General features: G+C 45.0%; 1 protein-coding gene across 1 annotated transcript in view; it reads left to right on the top strand.

Moving 5' to 3' along the window:
- LOC138745660 (ras-related protein Rab-8B) overlaps positions 1–22916 on the top strand; it is an 81084-nt gene that overhangs the window by 35496 nt on the left and 22672 nt on the right. The window contains exon 2 of the mRNA XM_069902912.1: positions 18198–18258. Within this exon, the coding sequence (XP_069759013.1) occupies positions 18198–18258 (61 nt within the window). The remainder of the gene's footprint in view (positions 1–18197; positions 18259–22916) is intronic.

Raw genomic sequence — 22916 nt, 5'->3', positions numbered from 1 at the left:
TCTGTGGAAGGAACATATATACTGGCTGGTATATCAAAACCATATGAAGATGGTTTTAAACAAGAAAGGCATCAGATGTTGGGGTCGAGTGCGATATACAAAGTGCTGGAAATGCAGAAACTCCTTTTTGGGTTCAGACCCTAGGGAATAATTTCATCCCTAATGTACTTTAAACCAAGCTTGTGTCGCTCAGTTAAGGAGCTTGGACATTTGTTATGATGTACACTGATCTATCTCCAGCAGACACCCTTGATTAGTAATTCACAGCTAACTGATGCTACAGGCATTTCCTACATCAGGCTTGGCCACCTTGACATTGATCAGCTCAGTGGGTAGTAACCAGCACAGTGCTGTCACTTCCCTTATGGCCAGAATGCACCTAGTTCAGCCTTCAACGGGTAGTTAGTTATGCATGCATTTAGAAGCCCAATTTTTCTTGTTCCTCATTTCTCTCCTTTTGTCATTAAGTGACAGAGAAGCTCAGAAGGTCACACAGATCTGTAGGAAGTAAATGGTAACCAATGTTTTGGGCCTGGGGCCTTTGTCAGGGATAAAAGGCTATTTTGTGAGTGAAAGACTTGGTCCAGTTTCTTTTTTTTTTGTTTCCACTCCCTTCAAAAACTATCAAACAGTGGAAGGACAGGATTGGTATTGCTCTTGAGATGTGTAATCTTGCAGGTTGCAAGGTTATACTTCACTTGATGGTCAGTCCACATGGATGACTGAAATATGCACAAAGGCACGCTTAAAACATTACCATATTAGCAATGCTGATGAATTGTGTGACATACATTCTGCATTATTGCAGTTCATTAACTTAATGTGGATAACATAACAATTTACAGCACGGAAACAGGCCATTTGGCCCTTCTAGTCCGCACCGAACCAAACACCCCTCTCTAGTCCCACCTCCCTGCACAATGCCCATAACCCTCCATCTTCTTCTCATCCATAGACCTGTCCAACCTTTTCTTCAATAATACAATTGACTCCGCCGCCACTATTTCTCCCGGAAGCTCATTCCACACGGATACCACTCTCTGAGTAAAGAAGTTCCCCCTCATGTTACCTCTAAACCTCTGCCCCTTAATTCTTGTTTTAATCTTTCCTCCTCTTAACGGAAATAGTCTATCCACATCCACTCTGTCTATCCCTTTCATAATCTTAAATACTTCTATCAAATCCCCTCTCAACCTTCTACGCTCCAAAGAATAAAGACCTAATCTGTCCAATCTCTCCCTATATTCTAGATGCTTAAACCCAGGTAACATTCTGGTAAACCTTCTCTGCACTCTCTCCACTCTGTTTATATCCTTCCTATAATTAGGCGACCAGAACTGCACACAGAACTCCAAATTAGGCCGCACCAACGTCTTATACAATCTCAACATCACCTCCCAACTCCTATATTCCATGCAATGATCGATAAAGGCCAGCATACTAAAAGCCTTCTTCACCCCCTATTCACGTGCCCACGTATTGCCCAAGTTGCCTTCTGACTGCTGTTCAGAAACTGTTGGCGAAAGTATTAAAAAAAAAGGTATATTCACTAAACTGACATCAATTGATTTTCAGTTTTTTCGCAGAAGAAATGTCTTTCATGTGAGAGTAGATTAGAAAATTAATCAAATGAATGTGGGCCAACAGCGAAGCTGAGGGTCTAGATAAGAATGCATTTGGCCCATCAGTTCAATGTATTGGAATATACCTGGACTGTATGATGACTTCGAGAGGTAGAGATCAACATCAGTTACAACTGTTCCATGCTACCACACTGCAGAAATTAATCATATACGAAAGGTGCTCTTCTCAGCAGAATTTCTGACTACCATTCAGTGGGCCATTAAACATTGAGCATCCCCCCCCCCCCCCCCCGCTGGACTGCATTTTGGTCAGAAAAATGGCAAGATTCCGATCTGGGTCCCTTCATCTTGTGTGACTTCTTAAAGAATGGAGGGAAATGAAAAATACAAAATGATGTACCAATTGACTTTGCTGGTAGGTGTTGATAAAATCTGATCTACAAATCGATTCAGGGTTCAGATTTATTGTCCGCACATACAGACGGCACATATAACCCTGAGATTCCTTTTTCTTCCTGCAGACCTGGCAGAATATCTACTTATTGATAGTGCAAAAAAATCTATTCAAGATGGATATACAAATGAGAGAATTGTAAATCGAAAAAGAAATGTAGACATACCATGCAAAACCGAAAATAAATATTAAATAATAAATAATGCACAAAGTTAGAGTCCTTAAAGGAGTGAGTTTAGGCCCTTTCAGGTGGACCAAACATCCTTGTGTAAAGGCTAAGATTATACCCCTTGCAGCTAAATACTTACCTACCTGAATGCGCTGAGAGCACCTCTGAGGCACCGATGCCAATCCTCCTTGGGGAGGGACAATCGGCAGAGCGCTGCGCTCCGCCAACTCGCCTGAATGTACAGCCACGCTATGCAGCTGTTTAGGGACAGGATAATGACTCCCATCGGCCCGCAACCCCCACCCCGCCACCTTAAAACCCTCGCCCCGCCGGGGGGGCGATCGGTGCGGGCTGTGACAGCCCGGCTGGCTACTCCAGCACCTTAGTGGCCGCTTTAAATCTTTGGAGCTGCTCTCTACGGTTCAAAATGCGGCATAGCGATGGCAGACTTCCCTACCCATAATCCCCAACGCAGGTGGAACTGTTGTTTCCCATTGCAATGCTGCTGTAGCACCCGTCTCCCCACGTCCATCAGAGCCAGAGAGCGCCAAGAGGCGCTTCTGGATGTGAATAGGACCCTGGGGCCGCCTTTTAGGGCTGCTGCCTGAAGGGCGAGTTCATAGTTTTCAATCCACTCCTGTTTTCAATCTGCCTCGAGCCAGATGGTGGGAGGGGGAATAGCAACCTGCTGCTGAACCTGGTAGTGCAAGTCTTGTACTTCCTGATGGGAGCAGCGACAGCAAAGCATGTCCTGGGTAGTGGGGGTCCTTGATGGTGTGGATGTAGTAAAGTCGATCAATTTATGAAAATAGTGGATGAGTCATGTTTGAGAATCTAAGAGGAAACTAGTGGTATGTGAAGAAGCTATTTAGAAAGATAACACACAGACTTGCAAAAAAGAAAGGCTCTTGGGAAGAGTAGTTAGTACTGATGGGAAGGGTTGGTACTGGGCCTAAGCCTTGTGCAATCAATGACTTGATGCTTTTGCTGAATTGGGTAGGAAAATAATTGCAAATTGAAGTTGTAAATGGTGTGAAATCAGTTAATTTACTGAACAATTTTTTAGTACCTGCCTCATGGAAAGTATAGTTTCTGGAATAAGGTTCAGCCTATATTTGGAAAAAAATAGGGGTACATTTCCCATGTACATGAGAGCAAGAAGTGGTCAAAATGACTTAACTGGATCTGAAATTGACAGTGAATTCTTTGGATTGATTCGGTCAAAAATATTTTATTCTTTGGGTAGAGTTTTAGAATTAGAGTACAGGTATTCCCTGACGTGCGAGCCTATGTGACTTGAGTCCGTCCACACATATGACTGAAATTTGTTTTTAAAAAAAAACATTTTAAAATATAAAATTTACACGATTTAGGTTGTATTTGACAAACCAAAACCGGGAAACAGGGCATATAAGAGCCAAAATGTGCGTACTTGATAGTCGGTGTACCAGAGTCTGTAGGCTGGGTGCAGCCATCTTGACTCCTGTGTGCGTGCGCGAGTCTTGGGTTGCTGCCTGCGCAGTTCATTTATTGGAGTTTGGTTGGCGCAGGCACGTGAGTTAAGGGCACAAAATCAACTCTCGCACATGTGCCAACCGAACTCCAGTGGGTGACACAATGGAATCAGTGTACGGAGCCCAGGACGTCAACTAACAAGGGAAGTACGGACATTTTGGTTCTTGCATGTCCTGTATCCCTGTTATAGTTTGTAAAATACAACATAAACTGTAAATTTTATATTGTTTATATTATTTCTAACAAATGTATGCAATTCCAACATGCGTCCATTCCAAGATGAGACCGATTCTTTGATCTGAATTACAGTCATAAGTCAGGGAGTAACTGTATATAAAGAGACCAAAGCTTGTAAGGTGATAACTCCGAGGAAAACCTCAATTATTTTAGACTTGGTCTAATCAAGTCTCTCATGCTATCTCACTGAATGAAATTGAAAATAAAAACCTGAGGAGCTGATACTGTTATTTCCCCCCCCCCCCTCCCCCCCCGCCCATTTCTGGTTATTTGCACTTGTTATTTCTGTCTACTCTTCATCTCGTTGCCTCAGCAAAGCTGTGTAGCACTGCTCCCCTGTGGGAGGATTGCAGGGAGAGTGAGCTCCGAGGGGGAGTGGGAGGTGTCTGGACCAGATCCAGAAATCATTGGTGAAAAGAAGCCGAGTTCAGAGGAGTGGAGCTGTCTAGCTGACAGTAGAAAGGCGTTAGAAGCTTTGACTTCAGGATCAGTGTTGGTTTTGCTGACCATGGCCACACAACAATCAAATATCACCTGATTTCCTGATCAATCTTTTCTACAATTTAATTGCAATACATTATTCATAGTTTAAATCAAAGAACGCACGCTCAGGAAAAGAACTCCAGAGCGTTGTTAACTCGGCCCACAGCATCACATACAGTCTTCACTCCATTGATGTCATAAGAAAGCAACCTCCATCCTCAAGGACCACCCACCCCTCCCCCCCCCCACACCAGCCCACGCCCTCTTCACTCTGCTACCATCGGTGGGGGGGGGGGGGGGCGGTGGGGGAGGCAGAGGAACTTGAAAACAAGCCCTCAGTGGCACAAGGACAGCTTCTTCCCCGCTGTCATCAGATTCCTGAATGAACATTGAACCACAGACATTTCTTTGTATTTTTTTTTTTCATTTATTTTGTACGGTGATTTATATGAATGTTTACACTGTGACGCTGCCACAAAACGATGAATTTCGTGACCTGTTCATGACAGTAAATTCTGATTCTGACATTTGTTCATGATAGGATACCTTGCAAGTTCTCCAGAGACTTTGCAACTGTAAATGCCAGATTGTATTAACAGGAAGTGGTGAATGACACTGATGTATGAGTTTGTTTGCCACTTCCTATATCCATACCACAATACTACATCCTGTCATCTTCTTGGCTCTTTATAAGTTAATACTTCAGCCTAATGAACATAAAATTGGGATGAAGTACTGATGGTTGCATCTATCTGCAGAAAGTTAAAATCTAGTTAAAAATGAACGTGAAATATTACTGCAATTTCTGTGTGGGGCATAGCTTTAAGGCAGCAAAATGTTGCTTACCGAAGAGCTTGTGAGTCAGGTCACTCGTCAGAGTGCTGCTGGTACAATGTAACCCAGTACTACCTGTTTGCATGGTAGGATGGTTAGTAACTAAACTAAACCGGCTTCTACCAGGCTTGTCTGGTGAGGAGGGTGGCTGGACACCCTGCAGGATTTTTAAAAAAAAAAAGACCTGTGAAAGGGCAGATGAACCCTCTTGTTGGGTCAGTGGCCATCTCGCACAAACACGATGCGAGGCATGGAAAGGGAATCTCTTGCATCAAAGCTTGGTCTGGCCATTTACTGCAACAGATCTCCCCCCCCCCCCCCCCCACACACACACACTAAGTCATTTTGAACCTCAGCATGCCCCTGGATCTGGGAGGGAGTGTCAAGAGGGTGGGTCTGGACCTGTGCAACCTAAATCCATTCATGCACACGCTGTTCTTTTCTGAGGTGTCCTCATATCAAACCCCGCAAACTGACTGAAAGGAACCATCATTATCCAATGGGATGGAGAGCCAGAAGAAGACTGATGAGCTTCAGATCACATCAGAGTACTCACAAATAAATCACCCGGAGTCCTCTAACGTATTTAACTTGAAATATTGCATAAATCTATATTTAAGCTCAGCTAAAGAAAATTCAGTGCAATGTTCTTTTTGGAATAGTGCTGAACGTGAAATCTAATAATTCCTCACCCAGATTCTTGGCACTAGTTTTGACATATGTTGACAACACCCAACTTGAGCACGTCACCACTTTTCCTGCTTTCTGCAAAATCTCCCAAGTTGTCTGACTGCTTGTTTGACGTGTGGCGCTGAAATGAGCTAAAACTTCTTTCAGCAAACTTTTCTTTCCAAGTCGTTGACTTGATCATTGTCTTTGACACCTTGAATGAAAATGAATTGCAGGTTGGCATTTACATTTGAGCTGAACTTAGGCCCACAAATGCTGTCATCATGGAACGCCACATGACAAAGCTGACATTGCAGAACTCGTTCATGTTTTTGATTATTTCCTTGGCTTGCTCTTCTCTCTAACCTAATTTGTTTTCCAAAACTATGCTGCTCGTGTCTATCCACACTGGATGCCTTTTAATCAACTTCCTCTGCATGGTGCCCTGCATTGTCTTGCAGCCCATCAACACCGGCATTTTAATAATATTGCTTGTGTTTTCAGATTCTGTTCACTGCTCTCTCTGCTCTTGACACCCCTTCCCCTGCATGGCCTCTCCATTTACTTTTCTGATTTCTCCTGCAGCTGTGGAACTCCGTCTCTGTATAAACACATTACTGGAGAAACTCAGCAGGTCAAACAATATACTTATAAAGATACATAACCAATAGTTCAGGCTTGACCCCTTCATCGAGGTATATGAAGACATTCAGGAACCCTGGCCAATTTCTACAGAGGTGTGTGTGGTGGAAAGTGTGCCGACCGGCTGCATCACGGGTCTGGTATGGGATCGCCAATACCCAAAGCTCTCCAAATGGTAGTGGGCACAGCTCAGAAGATCGCAGTCAAACCCCTTCCCGCCTTCGAGTACATCTGCAGGGAACGCTCCTGTGGGAGACTAGCAGCAATCATCAAGGACCCACGTCATTCCGCCCACCCTCTATTCTCGCTGCTGCCTTCAGAAAAGAGGTGTAGGTGCCCTAAGACTCGCACCACCAGGCTCAGGAACAGCTGCTCCCCCTCCTCAACAACAAACTCAATCAGGAGCTCATTTAAGGACTTGTGATTTTCTTTTTATTCTCTTTATTGATTTAAATTTGTTATCTGTTTACAGTTCTTTATTTGTTTACATGTAAATGCTGTGTACAGCTTTTGCATGATCAATTAGTGGTAGTTCTGCCTTGCCCCCAGAAAAAGAATCTCGGGGTTGTATGTAATGTCATGTATGTACTCTTGACAATGAATCTGAAGCCCCTCAAATTGTTAGCACTCGCTTTCTTGAAGCCTACCTATTTATCCTATCTGTTGATGAACTGTAGTTCGATGTCTACTTTTAGTTGATGTCAATGAACATAGAATAGTACAGCACGGAGAGAAGTCCTTCATCAAATATGTTGACAATGAAACCAAATTAAACGAGTCTCCTGTGCCTGCACATGATCCATATCCTTTCATTTCTTGCATATTAATGCCTGTCTAAACACCTCTTCAATCCCACTATTGTATCTGCTTCCACTGCTTTCCCTCCACCCCAGAGAAAATTCTAGACACCTTCCACTCTGCTTCTTATTTACATAAAAAGAACAATATGCTTTGCAGATCTCCTTCAAACATTTCCCTCTCACGTTGAAACTATGCCCCCACTATTTAACATTTCCTTTATGGGGGAAAAAGACTATCTGTATCTGATCCCCTCATCATTTATAAATATCTCTCCTGTCAGAGAAAACCACTCAAGTTGACCAACCTCTTTTTTTCTGGGTAATGATCCCCAATTCTGACAACATCCTGATGACCCTCGCCGAACTCAACACATCCTGTAATGTGGCAACGAGAGCTTCAGATAGAACTCCAAGCATCTCTTGTGCAGTGTAAATGCAAGGAAATGGATTATATTATAAATGTTTGTGTTAAGCCATAGATAGGGCTTTACATAGTTTATCTTTTTTTTTTCTCCTCCCAAATGAAAGTCCTGGCCTCTGTGCTGATGAGGATTGAAATTTAGTTGTGTCTGAGGCGTTAAGAAATTCTTAATTTAAAAAATATATACTTCATAAAGTTAGGTCAGTTGGGAATTACTGTAGTTAGACTTGAATGTTCTTTTGGTTTAAAAGCATGTTGGCTGGAATGAAAATCTTGACTTTTGTCACCTAGATCAGCCATTCTCAATCTCTTTTTGGCCCTGCCCCGCCCCCCTCCCCCATCTTGGAACTCTGCTCAAAGTTTATGGCCCCCTTCCCAGTGAAGCAGTCAAGCTGAGTTGGTTTCTTCTGTACTTCTCTCCTACCGACTCTATTAAAAAAAATTAAAATGTGGGATTTCCGTCTGTGGCCTGCCTTAAATGTGCTGCAGCCCCCTCCCCCCACCACCATGGCCCCTGTTGAGAATGGCTAGCCAAGCAGAAAGTTGTTAGAATTTGAAGGATTAGCTGTCTTCTGAAATATTACCTGAAATTTTATTTAGTGAATCCATATTAAAATGAAGTACCTTGTGCAAAAAATGTCGTGTCAAAATGCATCTTGTTTGAACGAACTTGATTAAGAATGTTTGTGTGTTCAACTTAGTAATACTTAAAAGACTAATATTTTCTTTTCTCGTCTCTTCTCGTTCTACCAGCATATTTAAATTAGTTATCTACCAGTAGTTAATGACTTCATGCAGAGCCAGTGGTTACATCCCTGCTTCTTGTGTTTTGTCTTGGTCAATAAAGTGTGTCCTTGTTCCAGTTCAGATTTATTGTTGGAGTACATACGTGACATCACATACAACCTTGAAATTCTTTTTCCTGCGGGCCAGGCAGTTATCAGTGGTGTTAACTGTATTCAAGAGAAAAATATGCATGGAAATGAGAGAAATATAAACAAAAATGTAAACAAACTGCTAAAGAATAAATTTTCAGTAATAAATGTGCAAAATAAGTGTGGTTGAGGAGTCTGATGGTGGAGGGGTAGCCACTGTTCCTGAACCTGGTGGTGCGAGTCTTGTGCCATCGAAACTTCTTTCCTGATGGTAGCAGCGAGACGGCAGGTCCTGGCTGGTGTGAATCCTTGATAATTGATGCTACTCTCTGATGGCAGCATTCCATGCCGATGTTCTCGATGGTGGAAAGAGTTTTCCCAGTGATGTACTGGTATCCCTGTACCTGGGTGTGATGCAGCTGGTCTGCACACTTTCCACTGCTCATCTTTAAGTTTGCCACGGTTTCCGATGCCCTAATGAACCTCCACAAACTCCTGAGGAAGTAGAGGTGCCGATGTGCTTTCTTCATGATGGCATTCATGTTTTGGGTCCAGGAAAGTTTCTCCAAGGTGATGACTCCCAGGAATTTAAATTTGCTCACCCTCTCCACCTCTGAACCCCCAATGATCACTGGATAGTACATCTCTGGTTTTCCCTTCCCAAAGTCTACAGTCAGCTCTTTGGTTTTGGTGAGATGTTGTTGGTGTACCATTCAGCCAAATTTTCAATCTCCCTCCTGACTCTTTGCCCCTTTTTATACAGACCACTTCTGTGGTGTCGTCAGCGAATTCATAAATCATGTTGTCCTCAGCCATCAGTCATAGGTGTAAAGCAAGTAGAACAGGGGACTAAGAACATAGCCCCTTGAAGATCTGGTATGGATGGAGACTATAGAGGAGATGATCTTGCGAATCCTCGCTGATTGGGGTCTGAAGGTGAGGAAATCCAGGATCCAATTACACAGTGGATATTGAGTCCCAGGTCTTGGAGTTTGCTGCTCAGTTTTGAAGGGATGATGGCTTTGAAAGCAGAACTGTAGTTAACATAAAGAGCAACCTGGTATATGCATCTTTGCTGTCCAGGTGTTCCAGTGAGATGGCATCTACTGTAGATCTGTTGCTGTGGTAGGCAAATTGGAATGGATCCATGTCACTGCTCAGACAGGAGCTGATATACTTCAACACCTGGCCCTCAAAACAATTTATCACTGTGCGTGTCACTACCACTCTTCTTTCTTTGGCTTGGCTTCGCGGACGAAGATTTTAGGCAGGTTATCACACTCTTGGGCACTCGTACGATTGAGGCCTGTTTGAAACACCCTGCCAGAGTGTGAAGATATCCGTGAATATATTGGCAACTTGGTGAGCACAGATTTTCAGTACTCGCCTGGGTACTCCGTCCAGACTTGATCCTTTCCTCCGATTCACTCTCCGAAAGACAGACCATACATCTTCTGATACTGGCAGCAGAAGATCATCGGGGGACGTAAGGTGCGCAATGGTTCTTCCTTGTTCTGGTTGTCAAATAGGGCGTAGAAGATAATTGAGCTTATCTGGGAGTGAAGCTTTGCTGTCACGTATTGCACATGTCATTTTGGACCTGTGACAGCTGTTGGTATTCTTCATTGTATTTGAGTTAAACGTGTAAATCTGATATAGAGAGGGATTAGCTCTCTGAATGGAGAGAGGGGGTGGGGATTGGGGGAAATAGAGGGTAGGAGTTGTGGGGGAGATAGGGAGCTGGAGGGAGATGTGAGGTCTAAGGGCTAGGGGAGTGGAAATAAAGGGGGGGAGATGAGGGCATCTGACGGCTAAGAGGTGGGGAGCTCAAAGGAGTAGATGATGGGTGTGAGGGGATAGAAAAGGATAAGGGGGGTGGAGGTTGGATGAGGCAGTGGGATCCAGCAGCGGAGGTATCTAAGGTGCCGGCCTTTCGGTGGCTGAGATTGGTGTGGGAACTGGCGATAGAGTCAGCGTGGACGCTAGAACGGGTCAGGACTAAGGCAAGAACCGGCGTTGACAGAGGTTTGGGGCTATGGTACTTTGACAGTTGGGATCACTGGCAGAAGTGATGGTGGCTGCAGCACCTGGGTGTTTGAGGGATCTGTAAGATCACTGTAATCGATCCGTTTCTCTTCCAAATCATTCCAAAACTGCTTCTTCTACTGTTCTAGGTTGTTCATTTCCGATCATTTTAACTTGCTATATTTATGCTGCTTCTTTAAAAAAAAGCAAGTTGTATTTTCACTTCCCAATTAACGGAACTCCCATGTTTTTCTTCGGGATGGTTTGAGGTTACTTTGAGGTTACTTTGAGGTTACTTTGAGGTTACTTTGAGGTTACTTTGAGGTTACTTTGAGGTTACTTTGAGGTTACTTTGAGGTTACTTTGAGGTTACTTTGAGGTTACTTTGAGGTTACTTTGAGGTTACTTTGAGGTTACTTTGAGGTTACTTTAGGGTTACTTTAGGGTTACTTTAGGGTTACTTTAGGGTTACTTTAAGGTTACTTTAAGGTTACTTTAAGGTTACTTTAAGGTTACTTTGAAGGTACTTTGAGGGTATTTTAAGGATCACAGTAATGATTTTGAAATGTAGCAAATCTTATAATTTGAACTTTTTTTGAATATTTTATTCAACATATACATGATAATAACAAACAATAACAAGTCACGGTATTACAGTGTTAACAAATATACGTTGAAAATGTATAAAAAGAAAGAGGAAAAAATAAAATCTAAAAAAATGACTAAACTAAAAAAAACTCCAGACCCCCCCTCCCTCCTAAACCTAATCTAATCCCATAACTAATCTAAATATATTATAGAGTACATAATGCACTGAAGCCTCATTAGAATGCAATCCATTAATCCGCGGAATCGCTTATAGTGCAGGTGTCTGTGGACCCCACACTTTATAAACGACAGTACTTGACCTACTGATGTTCACCAGCTGCATGTTTTTGCTTCAACCACGATATCTGCAGTTTTACGACGTGGAGGTTAGACTGGGTATGAATTGTTCCTGAACTGAGGAGGCAGTAAAGATGGTAACCACTTTGGCGGGTCTCCAGCCACATGTATGCATCTGTTCCGTGACTCGACTGTAACACGGTATGAAATCATGGACCCCAACTACCGCATTCTAATGAAGGTTTACTGTATAACTACATATTATTTTGGATGGCTTCGGAGAACACTCAAGGATCCCAAAAATATTCCAAGAATTATTATTGGTTTGGGGAGAGCCTCTAAGCTATTGTTAAAGAAAAGTTTCTCGGGGTTCTTGTGTTAATCAAATCTGCCGGAAAGGTAAACCAGAAAGACTCCATATGCTGGGAAACTGGAGCCACACACAAAATGATAGAGCAACTCAGTAGGTCAAGCAGCATCCAGGAAAGGCAATAGGCAGTTTACATTTCTGGCTGAACCCCAACATCAGGATGATGAAGTCCTGATGAAGGGTTTGGTCCAAACCATTGCCTTCCCTGGACGCTGCCTGACCTGGTGAGTTTCTCCAGCATTTTGCGTGTTGCTCTTTAGTGCTCTTGGTTCAGGAAGGTTTCAATTACCAATAGTTGGTCTTGAAATATAATTGCACCTCCTTTACTGCCCTTAAAAGGTGGTGTCTAAAAAAATTGGAGTAATTAAATTCTCTTAACTTGAGGGCTACCATTCTTAACTCTCCTCAATCCCACATTGTACTACATGATATCTCATGACTGCATTCCTGTTAGCAAAAGACAAGAGGCCAAATTTTTCCACAACAATACCAAACGTGAAAGATCAGAGTTTGTGTGAAGAAGTATTCGAATGAATCTGCCATGAAGGCAGCAGAAACCTGGGGCAGATGTGGGGGTGGGGGTGGGGGGGGGTGGTGAGAGCTTTCATTGTGAGGAAATGATGTGGCAGAATCTGTGACAAGCTGCAGCTGATCAGCTTGGGTTGTGAAAGACTTGAGCACAGAGTAGCTTCTCATTTCTGATCAGCTGATGGTCAGTAGCTTACTGGAGACTTTGTTCTCGCAGTCTCTGTAGACATTTGTGGCAAGAAAAGCTTTCTACGGCTTGTCCCTTCAATAACGCGGCAGTCAGTGTGCTCACCCTTTTAATTTGTGTTTAGTAGCCAGCATTGTTGCAGCGCGGTGTAATAGTCTGCCAGCAATTGTAAGACGAAGATAGAAGTGCCGTTGAATTACATTAACAGTCATAGGACAAACTTTGAATAAGCAATTTAAAATCTGGATGATCTCACTGAAATATTGCTGTATAAAGCAAAATTCAAATAGCCTTTTCACTGAATAGGGGACCATGATGTATTCAAGTCTGATATTATTTGAACTTCCTCAACCTATAAAGCTGCTAATTCATGCCGCTGTTAATTTGGGGAGCCTTTCTTTGTAGTTCCTGCTTTTCACCTTCCATTACGGTTTGCAACCAGACCCCTGGAAGGATGACTCTTCTTCTCATTATTGTAACAAAACTACAATGACCTATTCTGGTCAGCTGGCATTGTAAAGAATGGCACATTAAAGATGCAATGTTGGAGTTACTTACGAAACAGGGGCAATAAAATTACACTTGACGTGAAAAGTGCAAGCTACTGAGAATGCGCGGGTCCATCAGCAACTCGGGGGGAGAGAAGCCGTTCAGCGCACAAGCGCTGGAGAAACTCAGCAGGTCACGCAGCTTTCACAATCGATGCTGGGGGCCTGAGCCCATCTTCGGGAAGGCCGAAAATCAGGCCGACTGGAATAAAAAAGATTGGGGGGGTGGGTGGGAGGAACGTGGGCCACTAGGTAAGAGGTGCCAGGTGGGTGCAGTTGGAAGAGAAAGAAATTGAGAAATCATGGGGCAGTTCTCTGATGGAAGGGAATGGGGTGGGGAACCAGAGGAAGGGAGACAGGAATGAGGGAAAGAGAGACCTCAGGAGGGGGTGGGGGGGGTGAACAAAAATTTGAGGTCAGTATTGATGGTTTGGTTGAAGGTTTTTTTGTCAATGGTCTTACCCATAATAATTGGGTAAGAGTCGAAACTTATTTAAGATGCAAGGAGAAAGCTAAAAGGCCTGTCTTTTCCTTCTCAATAAAGATCTGCAAACATATGAATTAAGAGCCACTTGGCCCCTTGAGTCTTCTCCACCATATAATTTCATGACTGATTATAATGCATTTCCCTCTGCTTGCTATGAATTTTCCCCCTTTATCAATAATATTACAACCTCTGCTTAACCAGAGGATCAGAGCCGGCACCACCAGGCTGAGGAACAGCTTCTTCCCACGGGCAGTGAGAATGATGAACGACCAAAGGATCTGCTTGCACTAACCCTCCGAGTCTCACATTTTAACCAAAACAATATTTGTATACACGAGTACCGGTCCTGCATTTGTCTGTATGTGTCTTGGTTATGTGTCTGCGTGATTTGCCCTGAGGACTGGAAAACACTGTTTCATCAGGTTATACTTGTGCAATCAGATGATAATAAACTTGAATTGAAAACAAAATATACAAAGGCTCCACCACTACTTGAGGAAAAGAGTGGCCACGATTAGCATATAGCGGTCAGTGCACCCATGTAACAGCACCAGTGACTGAGGTTCGAATCTGGCGCTCTGCATGGGTTTCTTCCGGGTGCTCCGGTTTCCTCCCACCATTCAAAACCTACCGGGGGGGGGTTATAGATCAATTGGTTGTAATTGAGCGGCACAGACTCGTGGGCTGTTACCGTGCTGTATGTCTAAATTTAAAATTAAATGCAAAAGTGATCCCTGTGACAGAATTTTGCTTCATCTGTCATGGGTGGTGATCTTGTCAATTCTCCCACTCCCACAAAATGAAATTAGAAACAAAATTCCTCTAATTAGTGCCCAACCCTCCTGTCAAAACCCTCAAGAACTTGTACATTTCAAGTATTCCCTTGGTCATTACTCCAGCAAATACAAACCAAACCTGGGTAATCATGTACACGTCACCCTGGATATGATCCCGAGGCCTATATAAAGGTGGCAGAATTTCTCTACTTTAGCATTTGGTTCCCTTAGCAGTAAGAAAGCTCTTTGAATATTACTTAATTACCTGCAAACAAGCCTTCCATAAATCATGTACTAAGGCACCCAAATAATCTCTGTAGTTCCTCACCAATTTAATGTCTCTGCTTTTCCAACAAAATGGGCGAGTTCACATTTTCCAGCTTTTGCCACGTCTTTGCTTAATTACTCATTTGATGTAACAAAATCACTTTCTATCGTCATGTCATCAGAATATTTAGTAATAAGATCTTAAGTGAAAGTAAATAGCAACAGCCATTAAATGATGGGAATGAGAATGCAAGGATGAAAAGAGGTGGAATGGAACCAAAGATTGGAATTGGCATGAAACACGAAAGTCGGCAGACACTGTTACTGTAGTAAAAGCACACTGAAATACTGGAGGAACTTAGCCGGTCTTTCCAGTGCCCACAGGAGGCAACAGAATGTCGGGGTTTTGAATCTGACCCCTTTCTTCGAAGAATAAGTGAAATGAGCCAGAAGCAGGAAATCTCAGTCTCAGAATACAGAGACTTGGGGGAGGAACCCAGGCCCAGAAAAAGTGTTAATTGGATATGATGAGGTAGACTTTATCCGATTTGTGCAAAAGGAGACGGAAGGGAGAGACAGACTTGGGGAAGGCGACGTGGGAAGGAGGAGGCCAGAGAAGTCCATGTTAACGCCATCCAGTTGCCCAGGCGGAAGATAAGGTGTTGTTCCTCCAATTAGTGCACAAGGAGCACCAGTGAACCTCATCTTCTGCCTGGGCACCCTCCAACCAGATGGCATTATATCGACATCTCTGGCTTTTGTTAAAACCCTCCCCCTTCACTTCTTCCTTCAGCCTCTTTTCACACAAACATGATCACTTCTTACCTCGTCCCTGCTCATATCCAATTAACGCTTTTTGTGGGTCTGGATTCTGAAATTTCCTGTGCTTCTAGCTCATTCTGCTTCTTATTTGAAGAAGAGAGCTCAGGCCCAAAATCTTTGTCAGGGGATCACGACCCAGTCCTCATCGAGGACTCGGTAGTGCAGAAGGTCGAGAACTTCCAATTCCTGGGGGGGTCCACCTCTCCGAGGATCAGTCCTGAAGCCTCCATGTTGAGGCAATCACAAAGAAGGCCCGCCAGCGGCTATACATTGTGAGGTGCTTGAGGAGGTTCGGTACGTCGCTGAAGACCCTCGGAAACCTACAGGGGTATCCCGGCTGGTTGCATCACTGTCTGGAATAGAGGCAACAAATCTCAGGGCAAGGAAAAACTCCAGAGGATTGTCAACTCGGTCTGTGACACCACAGACACTAGACTTCACTCCCTCGAGGACGTCTACAAATAAAACCGCAACCTCTAACCTCAAAGACCCCTTCCACTCTGCTAGCATCAGGAAAAGGGTACAGGAGCCTAAAGACGAGCGCTCAGCAGCACAGGGACAGCTTCTTCCCCTCTGCCATCAGGTTCCTGAATGATCAAAGACACTAGGAACATAGGAAGTAGGAACAGGAATAGGCCAAAAATGGCCCATCGAGCCTGCTCCACCATTCAATACTACCTTACTTTTTGTGCACGGCTATTTTTACTTGTTTATTTTTTATTATTGTTGTTGTAAGGAGGTTATAATATGAACGATTGCACTGTGAATCTGCTGCAAAACACTCCGTTTCGTGACTTGCTCACGACAAGAAATTCTGATTCTCCTAGGGATGCAGAAAAGACTGAGTTTCTCCAGCATTTTGGTGTGTTTTTATTGGAATTGGTGTACCTGCAAATATTTATCAAAAGTTCCCATTGTGGATATGGGGGATCTGAAATAAAAGGCCCAGAATGCTGCTTATCTTAAATAGTTGAATGTAAAGGCACTTTCAGGTGGCCAAAATCCCCCCGATGTAAAGCCGCATATTATGCCCGTATGTGGCTGTCGGGAGTGCACTTGAAAGCGCAGGAGGCGCCTGCGAGGAGAACTTTGTAACTCTCCTCTGAGAGGGATAATCGCCGGAGCACTGAGGTCCCCACTACACCTGAAACTGGCTGCTAAGGGGATGACGGTCAGCTGACGAGCGCCTGACAGCTCCCCTTCCAGCTGCCCCTGCCCCCGGCGTGGGACGTCAGGGCTGGGGCAGCTGGCGTGGGCTGTCAGCGCAGGGACGTCCCCACACTGATACCGCTGCCCCGCTCTCCCAATGGCCCGATGTGGGTCCCCACACTGTGGAGCGGCCAGCGCAGGCTGTCGGTTTGGGGATGTCCCCATGCCGCTGTCCAGCTCTCCCAGTGGCCGCGCGTGGGTCCCTGCGCCCGCTCTCCAGGTGGCCCGGCGTGGGTCCCCTCGCCTGCTCTCCCAATGGCCTGGCATGGGACCCTTCACCCGCTCTCCCAATGGCCTGGTGTGGGACTCCTCGCACTCTCCCAATGGCCCGGTGTGGGTCCCCACACCTGCTCTCCCAGCAGCCCGAATTGAGTCCCCGCACTATGGGGTGGCCGGTGTAGGCTGTCAGTGTGAGGACGTTCCACTGCCCAGCTCTCCCGGTGGCCCAACAAGAGTCCCCACACTGGGGTGGCCAGTGTAGGCTGTCAGTGTGGGGACGTCCTGCAGGGCTGTTGGGGCAGGTGGGTGTGGGGACTCGTGTCGGGCTGTTGGGGGGACGGGTGTGTGGACTCAATGTTGGGGTGGTGGGTGTGGAGTGCTCATGTCGGGCTGATGGGGGGGGCTGGGTGCGGGGGCTCGTGTCGGGTTGTTGAGGGGGACAGGTGTGGGGGCTCGTGTTGGGATGTTGGGAGAGCTGGGCAGCGGTATCAGTGTGGGGATGTCCCACGCCGGCTGCCCCAGCTGTTGACAGCCAGCCATCCCAAACCCGACAGCCCAAAGGGACAGGAGCCGGAGTGCACTCAGGTGCATCAGGTACAGCTGTCCCTTCAGGTGGCCAACGCTGCGCTTTTAGTGCTGCCACCTGAACGGCAATTCAAAGGGCTGCTTCTGCTTCTTCAGGTGGATTCTTGGTGGAGAATCCACCTGAAGAAGCCTTAATATTGAATTCAGAAGGCTGTAGTTAGCCTCGTTGGGAGATCAAGTTAACGTTGCATTAAGCTTCATTGGAATAATATAAAGGCCTGTGGATAGGCAAGGCTTGGATGAACCGAAATCTTCAAGTCACATTTGGAGTCCGAAGGATGGTGTTGTGTCAAGCAGGCTTCCCAATCTACTTTGCGTCTGTCCAGTGTAAAGTTCACTGCTTCCCTTGAAAATGGTGTTTGTGGCCCATTTTTAATCCATTGTTTTGCAACATGAAAATCAAATATAATTATCAAGTGAATTATTACATGCTATTAAAATAAATGCAGAGAAATGAGTTATAGTTCCAAATTGCATGAAAAAAATATCATAGGATTGTGCAGAAGTTGAAAAGGAGAGATTCTGTTTGAACAACATGAGACTAGAAAATATGTATAAATTTGACACTTTCACACCTTCCCATTCATATGCCACTTTTATTTTGCAGGAATTGATTTCAAAATACGAACAGTAGAACTAGATGGGAAGAAAATTAAGCTCCAGATATGGTAAGTACCAATAGTTCAATTAACATCATTCTTGATTGCTCAGATTTCGAAGTTGCTGATCCAAATGTGATACTGCATTTAGATTAGACAATTAATTACAAGCTCATTAGTTAACAGCAGCGTTACTATTACATTTCTGATCTTTCATTGCTCGGAGAGATTGAAACTGAATTGGGAGTTCTCTACTAGTTCCAACAAGAATGAAAATTTAATGCAATCTAGATAAATACATTGCATGTTACTTGTACAAAGTAATTTTAACCCAGGATATTGGCTTTTACAGTTTATTTCAACATGTCTGCTTCTTGTTCGGTCTCCACTGTCAGGAAAGGCGAGTTCAGTTTCCCCTGAGCATTTAACAATAACCCAAGTGATTAAACTTGGGAATTTTTCCTCTTCCGTTATGGCCTTGCTCAGATAGTGACATTGGAAGTTGGTGTATTTCGAATTGACTGAGTATCCTTGTACCCCAAATTGTAGCCTACAACCCAACAGTTTGAACATTAAAATATCCAATATCAATTAAACTCCATCCAGATCTGGTTCCACTGTTTCTATGTGTCCTATATCTGTTTCCATTCAAATTCTCCCTTTTAACCCCACCCCTCCACCAGGTAGTCTCAACCCCACTCACACCCTGTTACCCTGCTCGCCTCTCACATCTACATTTGTCCAGTATCCTATTACCACTTAGCACCTCCCTTGCCCTTCCCCATTTACACTTGCTATCTCCCCTTCCCAGCTTAGTCTCAAGAAAGGGTCCTGACTAGAAACATTGTCCATTTCTCACCGTGGACCTGCTGAGCCAGGATTCCATTTATGGTCGTATATACAAAATACTCAAGTTGTTTTTGTTTGCCCTGTAAATGTATACAAAGTCGACCTTAGTCTTGAAAACTTTGCTGGTCCATGTCTCTCCATAGTATAACCTGGCTTGTTGAATCCCTCGAGCTCTTTGTTTGCTCAAAATTCTTCTTTCTCCTCCAAAATATTCCTTGAGTTTATGGTGATATAAATTTGTAACGTGTTTCCTAAGAATGTAGATCTTTTGGGTATGTTTATGGTTGTAATTGTGGTGTTGGGTGTGGTGTAACACTATTGGCGGGACATCGAGCAGGCTGATGACATCACGAGGTGGGTCTTCCACATCTGAGAATTGTGCGTCTGGGGGGCTCGGGAGCAGCAGGTGATGTCTGCGCATGTAGATATTCACCAAGGATATGTTAAAATAAAGCAAGTTATCAATGCAACTCTGGGCTCAAGATGGTTTTTATTACAAGCGTGTTTGAACCCGACACGACATGGCGTCAGAAGTGGAGCTTTGAGCCACGGGCTGCGAAAGAATAAAAGTGAAGGAGATGAGAAAGATGGAGAACAGGCCTGAACATGTGGAAGCACCCCGATTGGGAGCGGCAGTACCTCCAATGGCGACTTTCACGGTAAAACCTCCAGAACCCTTTGACTTCCCCAAGCCATCGGAGTGGGAGAAGTGGCTAAGAGGATTTGAGCGCTTCAGACTGGCAAGTAATTTAAATAATTCCTCTGAAGCTAACCAAGTGAATATGCTGGTATACTGCATGGGGGACGAGGCTGACGACGTGCTACGGGGCCTAGACTTAAGCAGGCGTGCAGCGGCAGCAGTACAGCGCAGTGCGGAGAGGGCCGATTATTATTTCGTGCCTTTTCTTCTTTGGCTTGGCTTCGCGGACGAAGATTTATGGAGGGGGTAAAAAGTCCACGTCAGCTGCAGGCTCGTCTGTGGCTGACAAGTCCGATGCGGGACAGGCAGACACGGTTGCAGCGGTTGCAGGGGAAAATTGGTGGGTTGGGTTTTTCCTCCTTTGCCTTTTGTCAGTGAGGTGGGCTCTGCGGTCTTCTTCAAAGGAGGTTGCTGCCCGCCGAACTGTGAGGCGCCAAGATGCACGGTTTGAGGCGTGATCAGCCCACTGGCGGTGGTCAATGGGGCAGGCACCAAGAGATTTCTTTAGGCAGTCCTTGTACCTCTTCTTTGGTGCACCTCTGACACGGTGGCCAGTGGAGAGCTCGCCATATAACACGATCTTGGGAAGGCGATGGTCCTCCATTCTGGAGACGTGACCCACCCAGCGCAGCTGGATCTTCAGCAGCGTGGACTCGATGCTGTCGACCTCTGCCATCTCGAGTACTTCGACGTTAGGGATGAAAGCGCTCCAATGGATGTTGAGGATGGAGCGGAGACAACGCTGGTGGAAGCGTTCTAGGAGCCGTAGGTGGTGCCGGTAGAGGACCCATGATTCAGAGCCGAACAGGAGTGTGGGTATGACAACGGCTCTGTATACGCTTTCGTGCCTAAGGAAAATGTAATTTACGAACGGGCGAAATTTAACAGAATGTAGCGATCTGTAGAAACAGTAGACCCGTTCATTCCAGCCTTGTATGCACTGGCAGGGAACTGCAAACATGAGGACCTGCACCACGAACCTTTATGGAACAGACTAGTAGTGGGCCTAAGAGATTAGTCACTGCTGGAGAGGATGCAACTCAACAAAGACTGAAAGCAGTCTCAATGGCGATGAAGCAGCAAACAGACTTGTGAGAAATGTATGCAAGCAAACTGGCAGTGCAACTTGAGAGGAAGACAGCAGAACCTTAAAGGCAAAAGGGAGACGCCAGGACAGCAAAAAGTTAAAAACGATCATGTAAAGCAAAGTAGACTGCAAGACATGCCCCAAGTACGAAAAACTACCGTCCAAACGGCATTTCGATGCCCAACCAGAAGTGCAACAAACAAGGAAAGGTCTGTAGGTCAACCCGCATGGTGAATGAGGTCGCGGAGAACGTGGATGGTTGTTCCTTGGTGAAATAGCATCTGGCGAGGAACCCTGGATGTCTGACATTAACGTAGGAGGTAGCAAAGTGACCTTCAGAATCGACATGGCCGATGTTACAGCTATTCCCGAGCAAATGTTCAAAAGAATTATACCCGGGGACTGCAAGCTAGGAAAAGCACAGAAGCCACTATGGTCCGTCCGGGGAGAGTGAAATTGATGGTCCTGGGATCGGCGAAAGAAATGCTCTCATACAGAGAGAGGAGCACCACAGAAGAAGTGTTCGTGGTGAGAGATTTACAATGCGCTATTGAGCAGACCAGCTTCGGTGAGACTCAAGCTAGTGGTCAGACTGGACGCCCTAGACCAAGAGACGGTCAAGAAGACATACCCCAAACCTTGCGACGGACTCGGGCTTGTACAGATGCAAAACCCTTTTCACTGAAAGTACCTCGAAGGGTCCCAGTGCCACTCATGGGCAAAATGAAGAGAGAACTTGAAAGAATAAAGAAACTTGGAGCATCAGCCACGAAGGGGAACCTACAGAATGGTGTTGTGGCATGGGGGTAGCACCGAAAAAGAATAAAGAAAATCTTCTGATTTGTGTGGACTTGACAGCCTTGAATGGATCAGTGTGCCGAAAAAAGTTTATACTTCCTTCAATGGATCAAACACTCGGCATGCTCACTGGTGCACAATATTTTACTAAGTTGAAGGCGAAGATGGGATTTTGGAAAATTCCTTTGTCCAAAGAATCAGCTCTCTACACAATATTTATCATGTCATTCAGGCGTTACTATTTCAACCGCCTAACCTTTGGTATCTCCTCTGCACCTGAACTCCTCCAGAGCAGAATGGTGACCGAGGTTACCACAGGCCTGGAAGGAGTTGTCTGCCACGTGGATGATATCCTCATCTGGGGGACCACAAAGGACCAACATGACATGAGTCCTAGAACGAGCAGAAAAGGCAAAGTGTGAGTTTGGAAGAAGACAGGTGAAATCTCTGGGGTACATCATCTCAGCAGGTGGCATGAGACCAAACCCAGACCAGTTGAGCTGTACAGGACATGAAGGAGCCAACAAATATTAGTGAGCTCAGATGTTTCCACGGTATGGTGAACCAACTAGGGAAGTTCATACCAAACCTGGCTGAAAAGGACAAACCACTGAGAGACCTGTTGTCCAATAAAATCCAGTGGAGTTGGGGTCATGAGCAACAGAGGACATTTAGTATCATCCATACCAGTACCTCAGTTGTATGATCCAAATAGGCAACTGAGAATAGCAGCTGACCCTTCATCATATAGACTCGGAGCAGTATGACTAGAGAAGGATGGAGACAATTGGTCACCCATCGCTTATGCTTCCAGATCACTAACAGAAACAGAGGAGCGGTATGCACAGTTGGAAAAAAAGCCATTAGCACTGACTTGGACTTGCAAGAGTTCAACGATTTTATTTTGGCACTACATTTCAAGTTGGAGATGGAGCACAAACCGCTTGTGAGTCTGCTAGGTGGGCAAGCGTTGGATTGCTGCCGCCACAGATACAGAGGTTCAGGATGAAGCTGATGAGATACTCGTCCACGATATCACACACACACACCTGGGAAGAATCTCACAATTGTGGCTACACTCTCTCGCTCCCCACTACAAGAAGGAACCGCGAGTGCTGACAAAGACCTCATGGAGGACACCAATATTTACGTCGAGACGGTGATGGAAAACCTCCCAACGAGTGACAGATACCTGACAGAGCTCTGAAAGCAACTCTGTGCTGACTGTGTGTGCGCACAGGTCATGAAATGCATTGGAGGCTGGCCAGACAGAAATCAGTTACAAGGACCAGT

This window comes from Narcine bancroftii, chromosome 11, assembly GCF_036971445.1.
Source record: "Narcine bancroftii isolate sNarBan1 chromosome 11, sNarBan1.hap1, whole genome shotgun sequence".
Lineage (NCBI taxonomy): Eukaryota > Metazoa > Chordata > Chondrichthyes > Torpediniformes > Narcinidae > Narcine > Narcine bancroftii.
This window is presented reverse-complemented; position numbering and strand designations above follow the sequence as displayed.